Source organism: Tachypleus tridentatus, chromosome 7 (assembly GCF_004210375.1).
Source record: "Tachypleus tridentatus isolate NWPU-2018 chromosome 7, ASM421037v1, whole genome shotgun sequence".
Classification (NCBI taxonomy): Eukaryota; Metazoa; Arthropoda; class Merostomata; order Xiphosura; family Limulidae; genus Tachypleus; species Tachypleus tridentatus.
Genome location: NC_134831.1, coordinates 104,947,906 through 104,960,678, shown reverse-complemented (window position 1 = coordinate 104,960,678; position 12,773 = coordinate 104,947,906). Strand labels below are relative to the sequence as shown.

The 12,773-nt window shown below is 35.3% G+C and overlaps 1 protein-coding gene across 2 annotated transcripts in view; it reads left to right on the top strand.

Moving 5' to 3' along the window:
• Positions 1-12,773, top strand: part of LOC143256321 (agrin-like) — a 355,513-nt gene that overhangs the window by 318,893 nt on the left and 23,847 nt on the right. For both annotated transcript variants that reach the window (XM_076513398.1, XM_076513397.1), the window contains exons 11-18: positions 4,682-4,906; positions 8,303-8,455; positions 8,736-8,828; positions 9,429-9,590; positions 10,199-10,342; positions 10,770-11,012; positions 11,402-11,557; positions 12,492-12,693. In XM_076513398.1, the coding sequence (XP_076369513.1) occupies positions 4,682-4,906; positions 8,303-8,455; positions 8,736-8,828; positions 9,429-9,590; positions 10,199-10,342; positions 10,770-11,012; positions 11,402-11,557; positions 12,492-12,693 (1,378 nt within the window). The remainder of the gene's footprint in view (positions 1-4,681; positions 4,907-8,302; positions 8,456-8,735; positions 8,829-9,428; positions 9,591-10,198; positions 10,343-10,769; positions 11,013-11,401; positions 11,558-12,491; positions 12,694-12,773) is intronic.

Below are 12,773 nucleotides of genomic sequence, written 5' to 3'. Positions count from 1 at the left end.
TGTAGTCCTTGGATCGCGTTATAACTGATTTACTGTAAAGATACTTATCTTGTCTCAGTCTAAACACTCTATGTAGTCCTTGGATCGCGTTATAACTGATTTATTTGAATGATACTTATCTTGTCTAAGTCTAAACACTCTATGTAGTCCTTGGATCGCGTTATAACTGATTTACTGTAAAGATACTTATCTTGTCTCAGTCTAAACTTTCTATGTAGTCTTTGGATCGCGTTATAACTGATTTATTGGAAAGATACTTATCTTGTCTAAGTCTAAACACTCTATGTAGTCCTTGTATCGCGTTATAACTGATTTATTGTAAAGATACTTATATTGTCGCAGTCTAAACATTCCATATAGTCCTTGGATCGCGTTATAACTGATTTATCGTAAAGATACTTATCTTGTCGCAGTCTAAACTTTCTATGTAGTCCTTGAAACACGTTATATCTTATTTATTGTAAAGATACCTACCTTGTTTCAGTCTAAACTTTCTATGTAGTTCTTGGATCGCGTTATAATTTATTTATTGTAAAGATACTTATCTTGTCTCAGTCTAAACTTTCTATGTAGTCCTTGAAACACGTTATAACTTATTTATTGTAAAGATACTTATCTTGTCTCAGTCTAAACTTTCTATGAAGTCCTTGGATCACGTTATATCTGATTTACTGTAAAAATACATATCTTGTCTCAGTCTAAACTTTCTATGTAGTCCTTGAAACACGTTATAACTGTCTTACTGCAAAGATACTTATCTTCTCACAGTCTAAACTTTCTATATAGCCCTTAGATCGCGTTATAACTGATTTACTGTAGAGAAACTTATCTTGTCTCAGTCTAAACTTTCTATGTAGTCCTTGAAACACGTTATAACTGTCTTACTGCAAAGATACTTATCTTCTCACAGTCTAAACTTTCTATATAGCCCTTGGATCGCGTTATAACTGATTTACTGTAAAGAATCTTATCTTGTATCAGTCTAAACAGTCTATGTAGTCGTTGGATCGCGTTATAACTGATTTACTGTAAGGATAGTTATCTTGTTTCAGTCTAAACACCCTATGTAGTCCTTGGATCGCGTTATAACTGATTTACTATAAAGAAAATTCTCTTGTCTCAGTCTAAACTTTCTATGTTGTCGTTGAAACACGTTATGACTGATTTACTGTAAAGGTACTTATCTTGTCTCAGTCTAAACTTTCTATGTTGTCGATGAGACACGTTATAACGGATTTATTGTATAGATACTTATCTTGTCTCAGTCTAAACTTTCTATGTTGTCGTTGAAACACGTTATAACTTATTTATTGTAAAGATGCTTACCTTGTCTCAGTCTAAACTTTTATGTACTCCTTGGATCGCGTTATAACTGATTTACCGTAAGGATAGTTATCTTGTTTCAGTCTAAACACCCTATGTAGTCCTTGGATCGCGTTATAACTGATTTACTATAAAGAAAATTCTCTTTTCTCAGTGTATACTTTCTATGTAGTCCTTGGATCGCGTCATAACTGATTTATTGTAAAAATACTTATCTTCTCTCAGTCTAAACTTTCTATGTAGTCCTTGAAACACCTTATGACTGATTTACTGTAAATATACTTATCTTGTCACATCTAAACTTTCTATGTAGTCCTTGGATCGCGTTATAACTGATTTACTGTAAAGATACTTATCTTGTCTCAGTCTAAACACTCTATGTAGTCCTTGGATCGCGTTATAACTGATTTATTGGAAAGATACTTATCTTGTCTAAGTCTAAACACTCTATGTAGTCCTTGGATTGCGTTATAACTGATTTACTGTAAAGATACTTATCTTGTCTCAGTCTAAACACTCTATGTAGTCCTTGGATCGCGTTATAACTGATTTATTGTAAAGATACTTATCTTGTCGCAGTTTAAACTTTCTATGTAGTCCTTGAAACACGTTATAACTTATTTATTGTAAAGATACTTATCTTGTCTCAGTCTAAACTTTCTATGTAGTCCTTGGATCGCGTTATAACTGATTTACTGTAAAGATACTTATCTTGTCTCAGTCTAAACTTTCTATGTAGTCCTTGGATCACGTTATAACTGATTTACTGTAAAGGTAGTTATCTTGTCTCAGTCTAAACTTTCTATGTTGTCGTTGAAACACGTTTAACTGATTTACTGTTAAGGTACTTATCTTGTCTCAGTCTAAACTTTCTATGTTGTCCTTGAGACACGTTATAACGGATTTATTGTAAAGATACTTATCTTGTTTCAGTCTAAACTTTCTATGTAGCTCTTGGATCGCGTTATAACTGATTTACTGTAAAATACTTATCTTGTCTCAGTCTAAACTTTCTATATAGTCCTTGGATCGCGTCTATAACTGATTTATTATAAAGATACTTATCTTGTCTCAGTCTAAACTTTCTATATAGTCCTTGGATCGCGTCTATAACTGATTTATTATAAAGATACTTATCTTGTCTCAGTCTAAACTTTCTATATAGTCCTTGAAACACGTTATAACTTATTTATTGTAAAGATACTTATCTTGTCTAAGTCTAAACTTTCCATGTAGTCCTTGGATCACGTTATAACTGATTTCCTGTAAAGGTAGTTATCTTGTCTCTCTCTAAACTTTCCATGTTGTCCTTGAATCGCGTTATAACTAATTTATTGTGAAAATACTTATCTTGTCTCAGTCTAAACTTTCTATGTTGTCCTTGAGACACGTTATAACGGATTTATTGTAAAGATACTTATCTTGTTTCAGTCTAAATTTTCAATGTAGCTCTTGGATCGCGTTATAACTGATTTACTGTAAAGATACTTATCTTGTCTCAGTCTAAACTTTCTATATAGTCCTTGGATCGCGTTATAACTGATTTATTATAAAGATACTTATCTTGTCTCAGTCTAAACTTTCTATTTATTGTAAAGATACCTTGAAACACGTTATAACTTATTTATTGTAAAGATACTTATCTTGTCTCAGTCTAAACTTTCTATCCTTGGATCACGTTATAACTGATTTCCTGGAAAGATACTTATCTTGTATCTCTCTAACACGTTATAACTTATTTATTGTATAGCTACTTATCTTTTCTCTGTCTAAACTTTTTATATCGTCCTTGGAACACATTTATTGTAAAGATACTTAGTATGTCTTAGTCTATACTTTCTATGTAGTCCTTGGAACACGTTAAAACTAATTTACCAAAATGATAATTATCTTGACTCAGTCTAAACTTTCTATATAGTTTTAGAAATGCGTTATGACTGTAATTCAAACATATCACTCAAACAATTCGTTAAAAGACATTTTTATTGGATTACTAACTGACTGGTGTTGAATCATCGAATAAATGTTTGTTTTTCTGTAAGAATACTGCTTATAATGAACGTATTAGTAAAACAACTTTATATATATTACAGTCTTCAACACAATTGTCATTATTTTGTTTTTTTTTAAAAAGCTAGCAGGTAATTTGATTTTTTAGGTGTTTGGTTTGTGTGTTTTTGTAGTTAGAGCGAAAATCGAACTATAATTTGTGATCTTCGTTTTATTACGTTGTGTTATTAATTACAATTCTTTAACAAAGAAGCGAGCCCGTGGACAGGGGTTATGTTTTCACCCTTGTCTCAGTGTGTGTCACAAGATATCTCAACAAACGCCCAAATAGATCTGGACTTAAGTTGTTGTACATTTGTACTGTAGCCCATCTAAGAAGTGATTATTTCTTTTGGGGTCATGGTTACAGCAACGTCTAGAAAACTTAAAACAATCTATACCTTTTAAACCCTGAAGACTGATTTTGATTTTTTCGGTATGACCAGGTGGATAGGGCGCTCGACTCGTAATCTGATGGTCACGGGTTCGAATCCGTACCATACCAAAGATACCCACCCTTCCAACCGTGATTATGCGAAAGGTGACGGTCTACCTCACTATTCGTTGGTAAAAGAGTATCCCAAAATTTGGTGCCCTTTCATCCGTTGGGGAGTTATAAGGTGACGGTCTATCCCACTATTCGTTGGGAAAAGAGTAGCCCAAGAGTTGGCGGAGGGTGGTGATGACTAGCTGTCCTCACTCTAGTCTTACATTGCTAAATTAGGGACGGCTAGCGCAGATATCCCTCATGTAGCTTTGCGCGAAATTTAAACCAAACCCAAGAGCTGGTGTTGGTGATGATGACTAGCTAGCTGTCTTCACTCTAATCTTACAATACTAAATTAGGGACGCCTTACGCAGATAGCCCTCGTGTTGCTTTGTGCGAAATTCAAAAAACAAACAAACACACTATTTTCCTTCTATAGTCAGTCAAAAATGATTGTATGTTAATGAAACTAGGTAAAGAAAAGTAGAATATTATTCCTAAATGTTCAGCCACGCATGGTCCATCTTCAGTGATAACAACGGACATACGGACGAATACAACCAACTCATTGTGTCAGAGGTATGCGTACTGCTGAGTATTCATCTTGTTTTTAACTGTTTTTTTTTATATATATATTTCTCTAAACACTCAGTTAAACACAAGAACAAAATTATGTGAACTACACAACTCTTGATACAATTATATCTGTCATGGATATATTACAACCATAAAATACAATTGTTTTTATACACAAAGAACCAGTAAATACTTGAGAACATAAAATTTCTACAGAGGATCTGACTCGACCTATCGATTTTATAGATTTGGGCTCTGGGTCCTGCGGCAGTAAGGGCTGTCAGTTTGGTGGAGTTTGTGACTATGATTCTCAAGGATTACCTACGTGTGTTTGTGACTTCCACTGTTCATCAGAGAAAGAGCCTGTATGTGGCTCGAACAGACGGCTATATGATAACGAGTGTTACCTCAGAGAAGCAGCTTGTAACCTACAACAGGAAATCCGGACAGTGGCCAGGGATTCTTGTGAAGGTAAGAAAGTAACAAAGGATTACTGTGAAGGTAAGAAAGTGAACAGAGGATCTTGTAAAGGTAAGAAAGTAACAAGGGATTACTGTAAAGGTAAGAAAGTAAACAGAGGATCTTGTAAAGGTAAGAAAGTAACAAGGGATTACCGTGAAGGTAAGAAAGTGAACAGAGGATCTTGTAAAGGTAAGAAAGTAACAAGGAATTACCGTGAAGGTAAGAAAGTGAACAGAGGATCTTGTAAAGGTAAGAAAGTAACAAGGGTTACCCTGAAGGTAAGAAAGAAGACAGAGGATCTTGTAAAGGTAGGAAAGTAACAAGGGTTACAAATGAAGGTAGAAAGTGAACAGAGGATCTTATAAAAGGTAAGAAAGTAACAAGGATTACCGTGAAGGTAAGAAAGTGAACAGAGGATCTTGTAAAAGGTAAAAGAAAGTAACAAGGAATTACAAATGAAGGTAAGAAAGTGAACAGAGGATCTTGTAAAGGTAAAAAAATAACAAGGGTTACCTGAAGGTAGAAAATGAACAGAGGATCTTGTAAAGGTAGGAAAGTAACAAGGGGTTACCGTGAAGGTAAGAAAGTGAACAGAGGATCTTGTAAAGGTAAGAAAGTAACAAGGGATTACCGTGAAGGTAAGAAAGTGAACAGAGGATCTTATAAAGGTAAGAAAGTAACAAGGAATTACCGTGAAGGTAAGAAAGTGAACAGAGGATCTTGTAAAAGGTAAGAAAGTAACAAGGGGTTACCTGAAGGTAAGAAAGTGACAGAGGATCTTATAAAGGTAGGAAAGTAACAAGGGGTTACCGTGAAGGTAAAGAAAGTGAACAGAGGATCTTGTAAAGGTAAAAAGTAACAAGGGGTTACTGTGAAGGTAAGAAAGTGAACAGAGGATCTTATAAAAGGTAAGAAAGTAACCACAGATTACTGTGAAGGTAAGAAAGTGAACAGAGGATCTTGTAAAGATAAAAAAGTAACAAGGATTACCGTGAAGGTAAGAAAGTGAACAGAGGATCTTGTAAAGGTAAGAAAGTAACAAGGGTTACTGTGAAGGTAAGAAAGTGAACAGAGGATCTTGTAAAGGTAAGAAAGTAACTCTAGATTACTGTGAAGGTAAGAAAGTAAACAGAGGATCTTGTAAAAAAGAAAAAGTAACTCTAGATTACTGTGAAGGTAAGAAAGTGAACAGAGGGTCTTGTAAAGGTAAGAAAGTAACAAGGGGTTACTGTGAAGGTAACAAAGTGAACAGAGGATCTTGTAAAGGTAAGAAAGTAACAAGGGGTTACTGTGAAGGTAAGAAAGTGAACAGAGGATCTTATAAAAGGTAAGAAAGTAACAAGGGGTTACTGTGAAGGTAAGAAAGTGAACAGAGGATCTTGTAAAGGTAAGAAAGTAACAAGGGGTTACTGTGAAGGTAAGAAAGTAGACAGAGGATCTTGTAAAGGTAAGAAAGTAACATAGGATTACCGTGAAGGTAAGAAAGTGAACAGAGGATCTTGTAAAGGTAAGAAAGTAACAAGGGGTTACCCTGAAGGTAAGAAAGTAGACAGAGGATCTTGTAAAGGTAAGAAAGTAACAAGGGGTTACTGTGAAGGTAAGAAAGTAAACAGAGGATCTTGTGAAGGTAAGAAAGTAACAAAGGATTACTGTGAAGGTAAGAAAGTGAACAGAGGATCTTGTAAAGGTAAGAAAGTAACCACAGATTACTGTGAAGGTAAGAAAGTGAACAGAGGATCTTGTAAAGGTAAGAAAGTAACAAGGGGTTACTGTGAAGGTAAGAAAGTAGACAGAGGATCTTGTAAAGGTAAGAAAGTAACATAGGATTACCGTGAAGGTAAGAAAGTAAACAGAGGATCTTGTAAAAGTAAGAAAGTAACCACAGATTACTGTGAAGGTAAGAAAGTGAACAGAGGGTCTTGTAAAGGTAAAAAAGTAACAAGGGGTTACTGTGAAGGTAACAAAGTGAACAGAGGATCTTGTTAAGGTAAGAAAGTAACAAGGGGTTACTGTGAAGGTAAGAAAGTGAACAGAGGATCTTGTAAAGGTAAGAAAGTAACAAGGGGTTACTGTGAAGGTAAGAAAGTGAACAGAGGATCTTGTAAAGGTAAGAAAGTAACAAGGGGTTACTGTGAAGGTAAGAAAGTAACAGAGGATCTTGTAAAGGTAAGAAAGTAACATAGAAGGTGAAGGTAAGAAAGTGAACAGAGGATCTTGTAAAGGTAAGAAAGTAACAAGGGGTTACCGTGAAGGTAAGAAAGTAGACAGAGGATCTTGTAAAGGTAAGAAAGTAACAAGGGGTTACTGTGAAGGTAAGAAAGTAAACAGAGGATCTTGTGAAGGTAAGAAAGTAACCACAGATTACTGTGAAGGTAAGAAAGTGAACAGAGGATCTTGTAAAGGTAAGAAAGTAACCACAGATTACTGTGAAGGTAAGAAAGTGAACAGAGGATCTTGTAAAGGTAAGAAAGTAACAAGGGGTTACTGTGAAGGTAAAAAAGTAGACAGAGGATCTTGTAAAGGTAAGAAAGTAACATAGGATTACCGTGAAGGTAAGAAAGTAAACAGAGGATCTTGTAAAAGTAAGAAAGTAACCACAGATTACTGCGAAGGTAAGAAAGTGAACAGAGGATCTTGTAAAGGTAAAAAAAAGCAACAAGGAGTTACTGTGAAGGTAAGAAAGTGGACAGAGGATCTTGTAAAGGTAAGAAAGTAACCACAGATTATTGTGAAAGTAAAAAAGTGACCACAGACTTCTTTAAAGTCAAATAATTGCCAGAGATTCTTACGAAGGCAAGAAATATAATTTTTATAAGATCTGGCGTCACGAAGTATTTCTGTATAAATGTATTTCATGATTGTCAGCTGTGTTTTTTTGCATATCAGTTTTGTAAACCGTATATGTTTCTCTAATTATATCGTAAATTAAGAACATTAAATTTCAAACCATCTAACATAACTAGACGATAAATTCATTTTAAAGAAATTAAATTATCTCATCTCTTTCGATCACAAAGATTGACACTTGGTGGAACTTCAAGTATATTTCAATATGTGTGTGTTTCTGTGTTATCCAAAATACACACATACATTACATCTACACTAACATTAACATGAGTACAACACCTGAACCAGAGTACTGTCACATTCTAGCTTTTGTTTTGTTTGCAGTCAAATATTACAACAGGGATCGTACCCTAAATTTAGCGATATATACTCTCGAGTTTACTTTTGAGCCAGTCAGAGAATAATAAATATTTTAACGATCTTATAATATTTTATGATGGCTAAGAAAGTTTGCTCTATGTCTCGTCGAAAAGGTTTATATTTTTTTATTATAGTTTTCTATTAAATTTATAAACTGGCTCACGATACATTATAACTTTTTTTTCGTCTTCACTACAGAATCTTCAGAATTACCTTGTCACGGAGAACCCCCTTTAGTGGACCCGGTGAATGGGTTCGAATACTATTGTGGGGGCAGGACTGGAGTTGATCGGTGTCCTCCCAACAGTTACTGCCACGAAACACCTAGCTTCGCCAAGTGCTGCAGAAAGGGTGAGATTTGTCCTAGGCCTAGTAACAGATGTTTCTTTGATCAAAACATTGGCACTTTGAAAAACGGAAAACGTTGTAAATATGTATGAAATATTCAAGTTGTTTTGTGAAATACAAACAATGTTATGAAAATCTCTGAAAATAGTCGAAACAACAATAAAAAACTTATCAGTTGTGTATTTTAAACTCATAATCCTTGTATGTAATTAGTAGGATTTCTTTTTCGCAATTGGTGTTTACTTTGTAACTCTTTGAGTAAAGTTTAATATTTGGCTTTCAGTGGCCTTGATAAAGACGTGTGCTGACTCACCTTATGGTTGTTGTCCTGACGGGAAAACTCAGGCACAAGGATATGATAAGGCTGGTTGCCCCAGTAAGTAGGCTTAACATGTCACGTACAGAATTAGGGAGTTAGCTATTGTGATAAATAAAAGACAACTCAGTGAGATTGTGACAAAAAAACATGTACTAATAAGTATTAATAATTGAAAACACCAATGAGTGATGAGCTTTCTTAAGTTATTTTGCTTGAAAGATATACGTTTGTTAAGTAAGGGTAATCGGGTTCAGCACACTGATAACATTGTTAACGTTTCAAATTTCAGCACACTGATGGCATTGTTAACTTGTTAATCTGATTTAAACCCATCACTGGTGTGTGTTCTATCATAATGTTAACTGGTAGTCTAATTTAAACATAACACTGGTATTCTAATTTAAGCATAACACTGGTATTCTAATTTAAGCATAACACTAGTATTTTAAATTAAACATAACACTGGTATTCTAATTTAAGCATAACACTGGTATTCTAATTTAAACATAACACTAGTATTTTAAATTAAACATAACACTGGTATTCTAATTTAAGCATAACACTGGTATTCTAATTTAAGCATAACACTAGTATTTTAAATTAAGCATAACACTGGTATTCTAATTTAAACATAACACTACCTTTCTGTTGTTTTAGGTGTTTGTAGCTGTAACCGTCTTGGAGCATATAGTCAGACTTGTGATCCAATATCAAATCAGTGTTCTTGTAAACCTGGTGTTGGAGGTCTTCGGTGTGATCGGTGTGAACCTGGGTTTTGGGGTATCCACAAAATTGCTGAAGGAAACAGTGGATGCATTTGTAAGTGATTCAGTAATATTCTGAACCTTTCAAAGTTTACAGAACCAATGTTCAGTTAATTATTTTTAACAGAGTTCCTCACTATAATTTAGGCCTGTGGAAATATGTTTAGACAGTTCTGATGACTTATTTTTTCATTCACTTTTACAGTCCAAATTCAGTTTAAATATAACCTGATGTGACAGTTATGGTATAACAGTTAAAGGAAAATTGCTGTTCTTAAGCGGAAATTATCGTGTTTAGGTAATCTGTAGCTAGGACTAGAAAGAATAATGATAGTAGCTTGTGGTTGTAGAAAACAGGGGGCGCTTTAGCCAAGACTTTCTCTGTGTTGTACATAACATTACTTTATGAACAGTTATAGTTGAAATTCTCAAAATACTTTTTATCTTATTAAATATAATGAAATGAAACCAAAGTCAAATTGAACTTCACACACATCCTATAAGGGAATATTGAACAAAACAGAACAGAAAAAAGAAACATGGGAAAAAATTGAAATAAACAAAACTGAAACCAAGAGTGATATGAAACTCTTCAAATAGTTGATACAGACGAATGTGTTTGTGAGTTTGTTCCTTCAAAAGTTGTGATTACTTTTCCCTTAGCTTGTGGATGTAGTGAATATGGATCGGTTCGAGATGACTGTGAACAGACAACAGGCAGATGTGTCTGCAAACCCAACATTAAGGGTATGAAATGTGACAACTGCACATCAGGCAAGGTGCTGGACCACCGGGGCTGTGTCGACGGTAGGTGTTTCTCTCAGTGTTAAAATAAACCCTCAAGTATGTGAAAACCGTCTATATAGAAGAAATTTGTAAGAAGTTAGAAACGAAAAACCATCTATAGGTCATGTTTTAACTACAGATCAGTGTGGTCTAACCGTACTCTGGGTTATCTGTTGTAACTCTACGTCACTGATAACCAACCCTCCCATAGGTTATAACCTTGTGTCTATCTGATTAAGATGAACTGCAGAATGCAATAATTATTTGTTTGTCTCACATTTCCGTAATTAACTGAGATATAACTTTGTATTATTACCCTTTAATTAGTTATGGTTTAATTTTGTTTTCATGTTTACTTTACAAGTGGCTTGACTTTCTCTTTAACTTAAATATTTATTTAATGTGTTTTTTGTTAAGTTAGCAATAGTTTAACTTTGTTTTCCTCTAGAGTCCTTATCAAGGAGAACTAGCGAATCTTGTGATGGCGTAACCTGCCAATATGGCGCCACCTGTCGGGAAGAGTTGGGAAAGGTGCAGTGCATATGTGACTTTAAGTGTTCGTTGTTAGAGTCCGGTGAACCTGTCTGTGGAAGTGATGGACATACATACGGATCCGAGTGTCAGCTACGACTCTTTAACTGCCGTTATCAGAAATCACTGACAGTAAATAGCAAAGGACCTTGCATACATGGTAATAGAATATAGCAAGAAAGTATTGTATGCTGCGATAATTCCTAAATTGCTTTTAAGTGATGTACACCAAAATACTAGAAAGATCAAAAATTTTGTATGTAAAAACAACAAAGACCTAACAACAAATCTCATATTAAGAAAGGGCATATAACGGTCACAAAGTTAAACATTAATCATCTGCACAGATATGTTATATTATTTTCTAACATCAGATGTTAGTGGACAACCATATCATTGTGAATAAAATAGTTGTATTGGATTAGAGGTGTTTGAAATACTAGGTATATAGAAAAATGATATGGACTTGAAGTCCTGTAACAAAAACTTAAACATTGTTTTCATGAAATTCGTCTGTAATAAGCAGTGCCAACTTTATTCTGTAAACAGACGCTACACCAACCGGTAGTCCAGTGCGTCGTTCAACTGTACAGAAGTCTACCATTGGCCAGTATGACTCAAAGTCAACACGTGACATCAACCCTGGTGTGATAGAAAACCTGTATCGAAGCACTAGACCAACCATAGCTGCTCCAGTGGATTTTGGTAAGTAAAATCTAAAACTTTGTTTATGGTGCCAGAATCAATGATTGCTGTTACAATGGACTTGAGTAAGTAAAACCAGATAACTTGTCACCTGATGCCAAACCAACCATAATAACTCCAGTGGATATGAGCTAACAAGATAATCTATTCCCTGGTGACACACCAACCATAACAGCTCCAGTGGATATGTGTCACATAAAAAAGATAACTTGTTCCCTGGTGGCAGACCACCCATATCAGCTCCAGTGGATATGTGTCACATAAAAAAGATAACTTGTTCCCTGGTGACACACCAACCATAACAGCTCCAGTGGATATGTGTCACATAAAAAAGATAACTTGTTCCCTGGTGGCAGACCACCCATATCAGCTCCAGTGGATATGTGTCACATAAAAAAGATAACTTGTTCCCTGGTGGCAGACCACCCATATCAGCTCCAGTGGATATGTGTCACATAAAAAAGATAACTTGTTCCCTGGTGACACACCAACCATAACAGCTCCAGTGGATATGTGTCACATAAAAAAGATAACTTGTTCCCTGGTGGCAGACCACCCATATCAGCTCCAGTGGATATGTGTGAGAAAACAAGATAACTTGTTCTCTAGTGACAGAGCAACCATAACAGCTCCAGTGGATATGTGTGAGAAAACAAGATAACTTGGTCCCCAGTGACAGACCAACCATAGCAGCTCCAGTGGATATGTGTCAGTGAAACAAGGTAACTTGTCCCCTGGTGGGCCTTTACAGAACCAACGTAAAGGACTTATATTGGTGTTCTGCCAGTGATTCCTCTAGCTCCTGTCGAGTGTAACTATGTGGGATTCTTAGATTAGCTTTCAGTTGTAATTCCAAATGAAACTTTATTCCTTCACAACATATGACTATCATTTTGTAGCTAAAAACATGTTTACTCTCTCTCTCTTTTTTCAGAAACCCCCGTGGAAGTCCCTGCATTCTCTGGTCGTTCTTGGATGGAACTAAGAAGACTTGAAGCCTACGTGCGGATGAGTGTGATGTTAGAATTTTTAACACTCGCAAATGATGGCATACTGTTTTATAATGGTCAGAGCAGTGGAGGTGGACATGGAGATTTTGTATCCCTGGCTGTGAGGAATGGATTTGTAGAATTTAGGTAAGTGTAAATTGTTTAAAAAATCTGACCCAGCACTGACCTTGGTCTAAAAATCAACCCTATGGAAAATGAATTGGCAA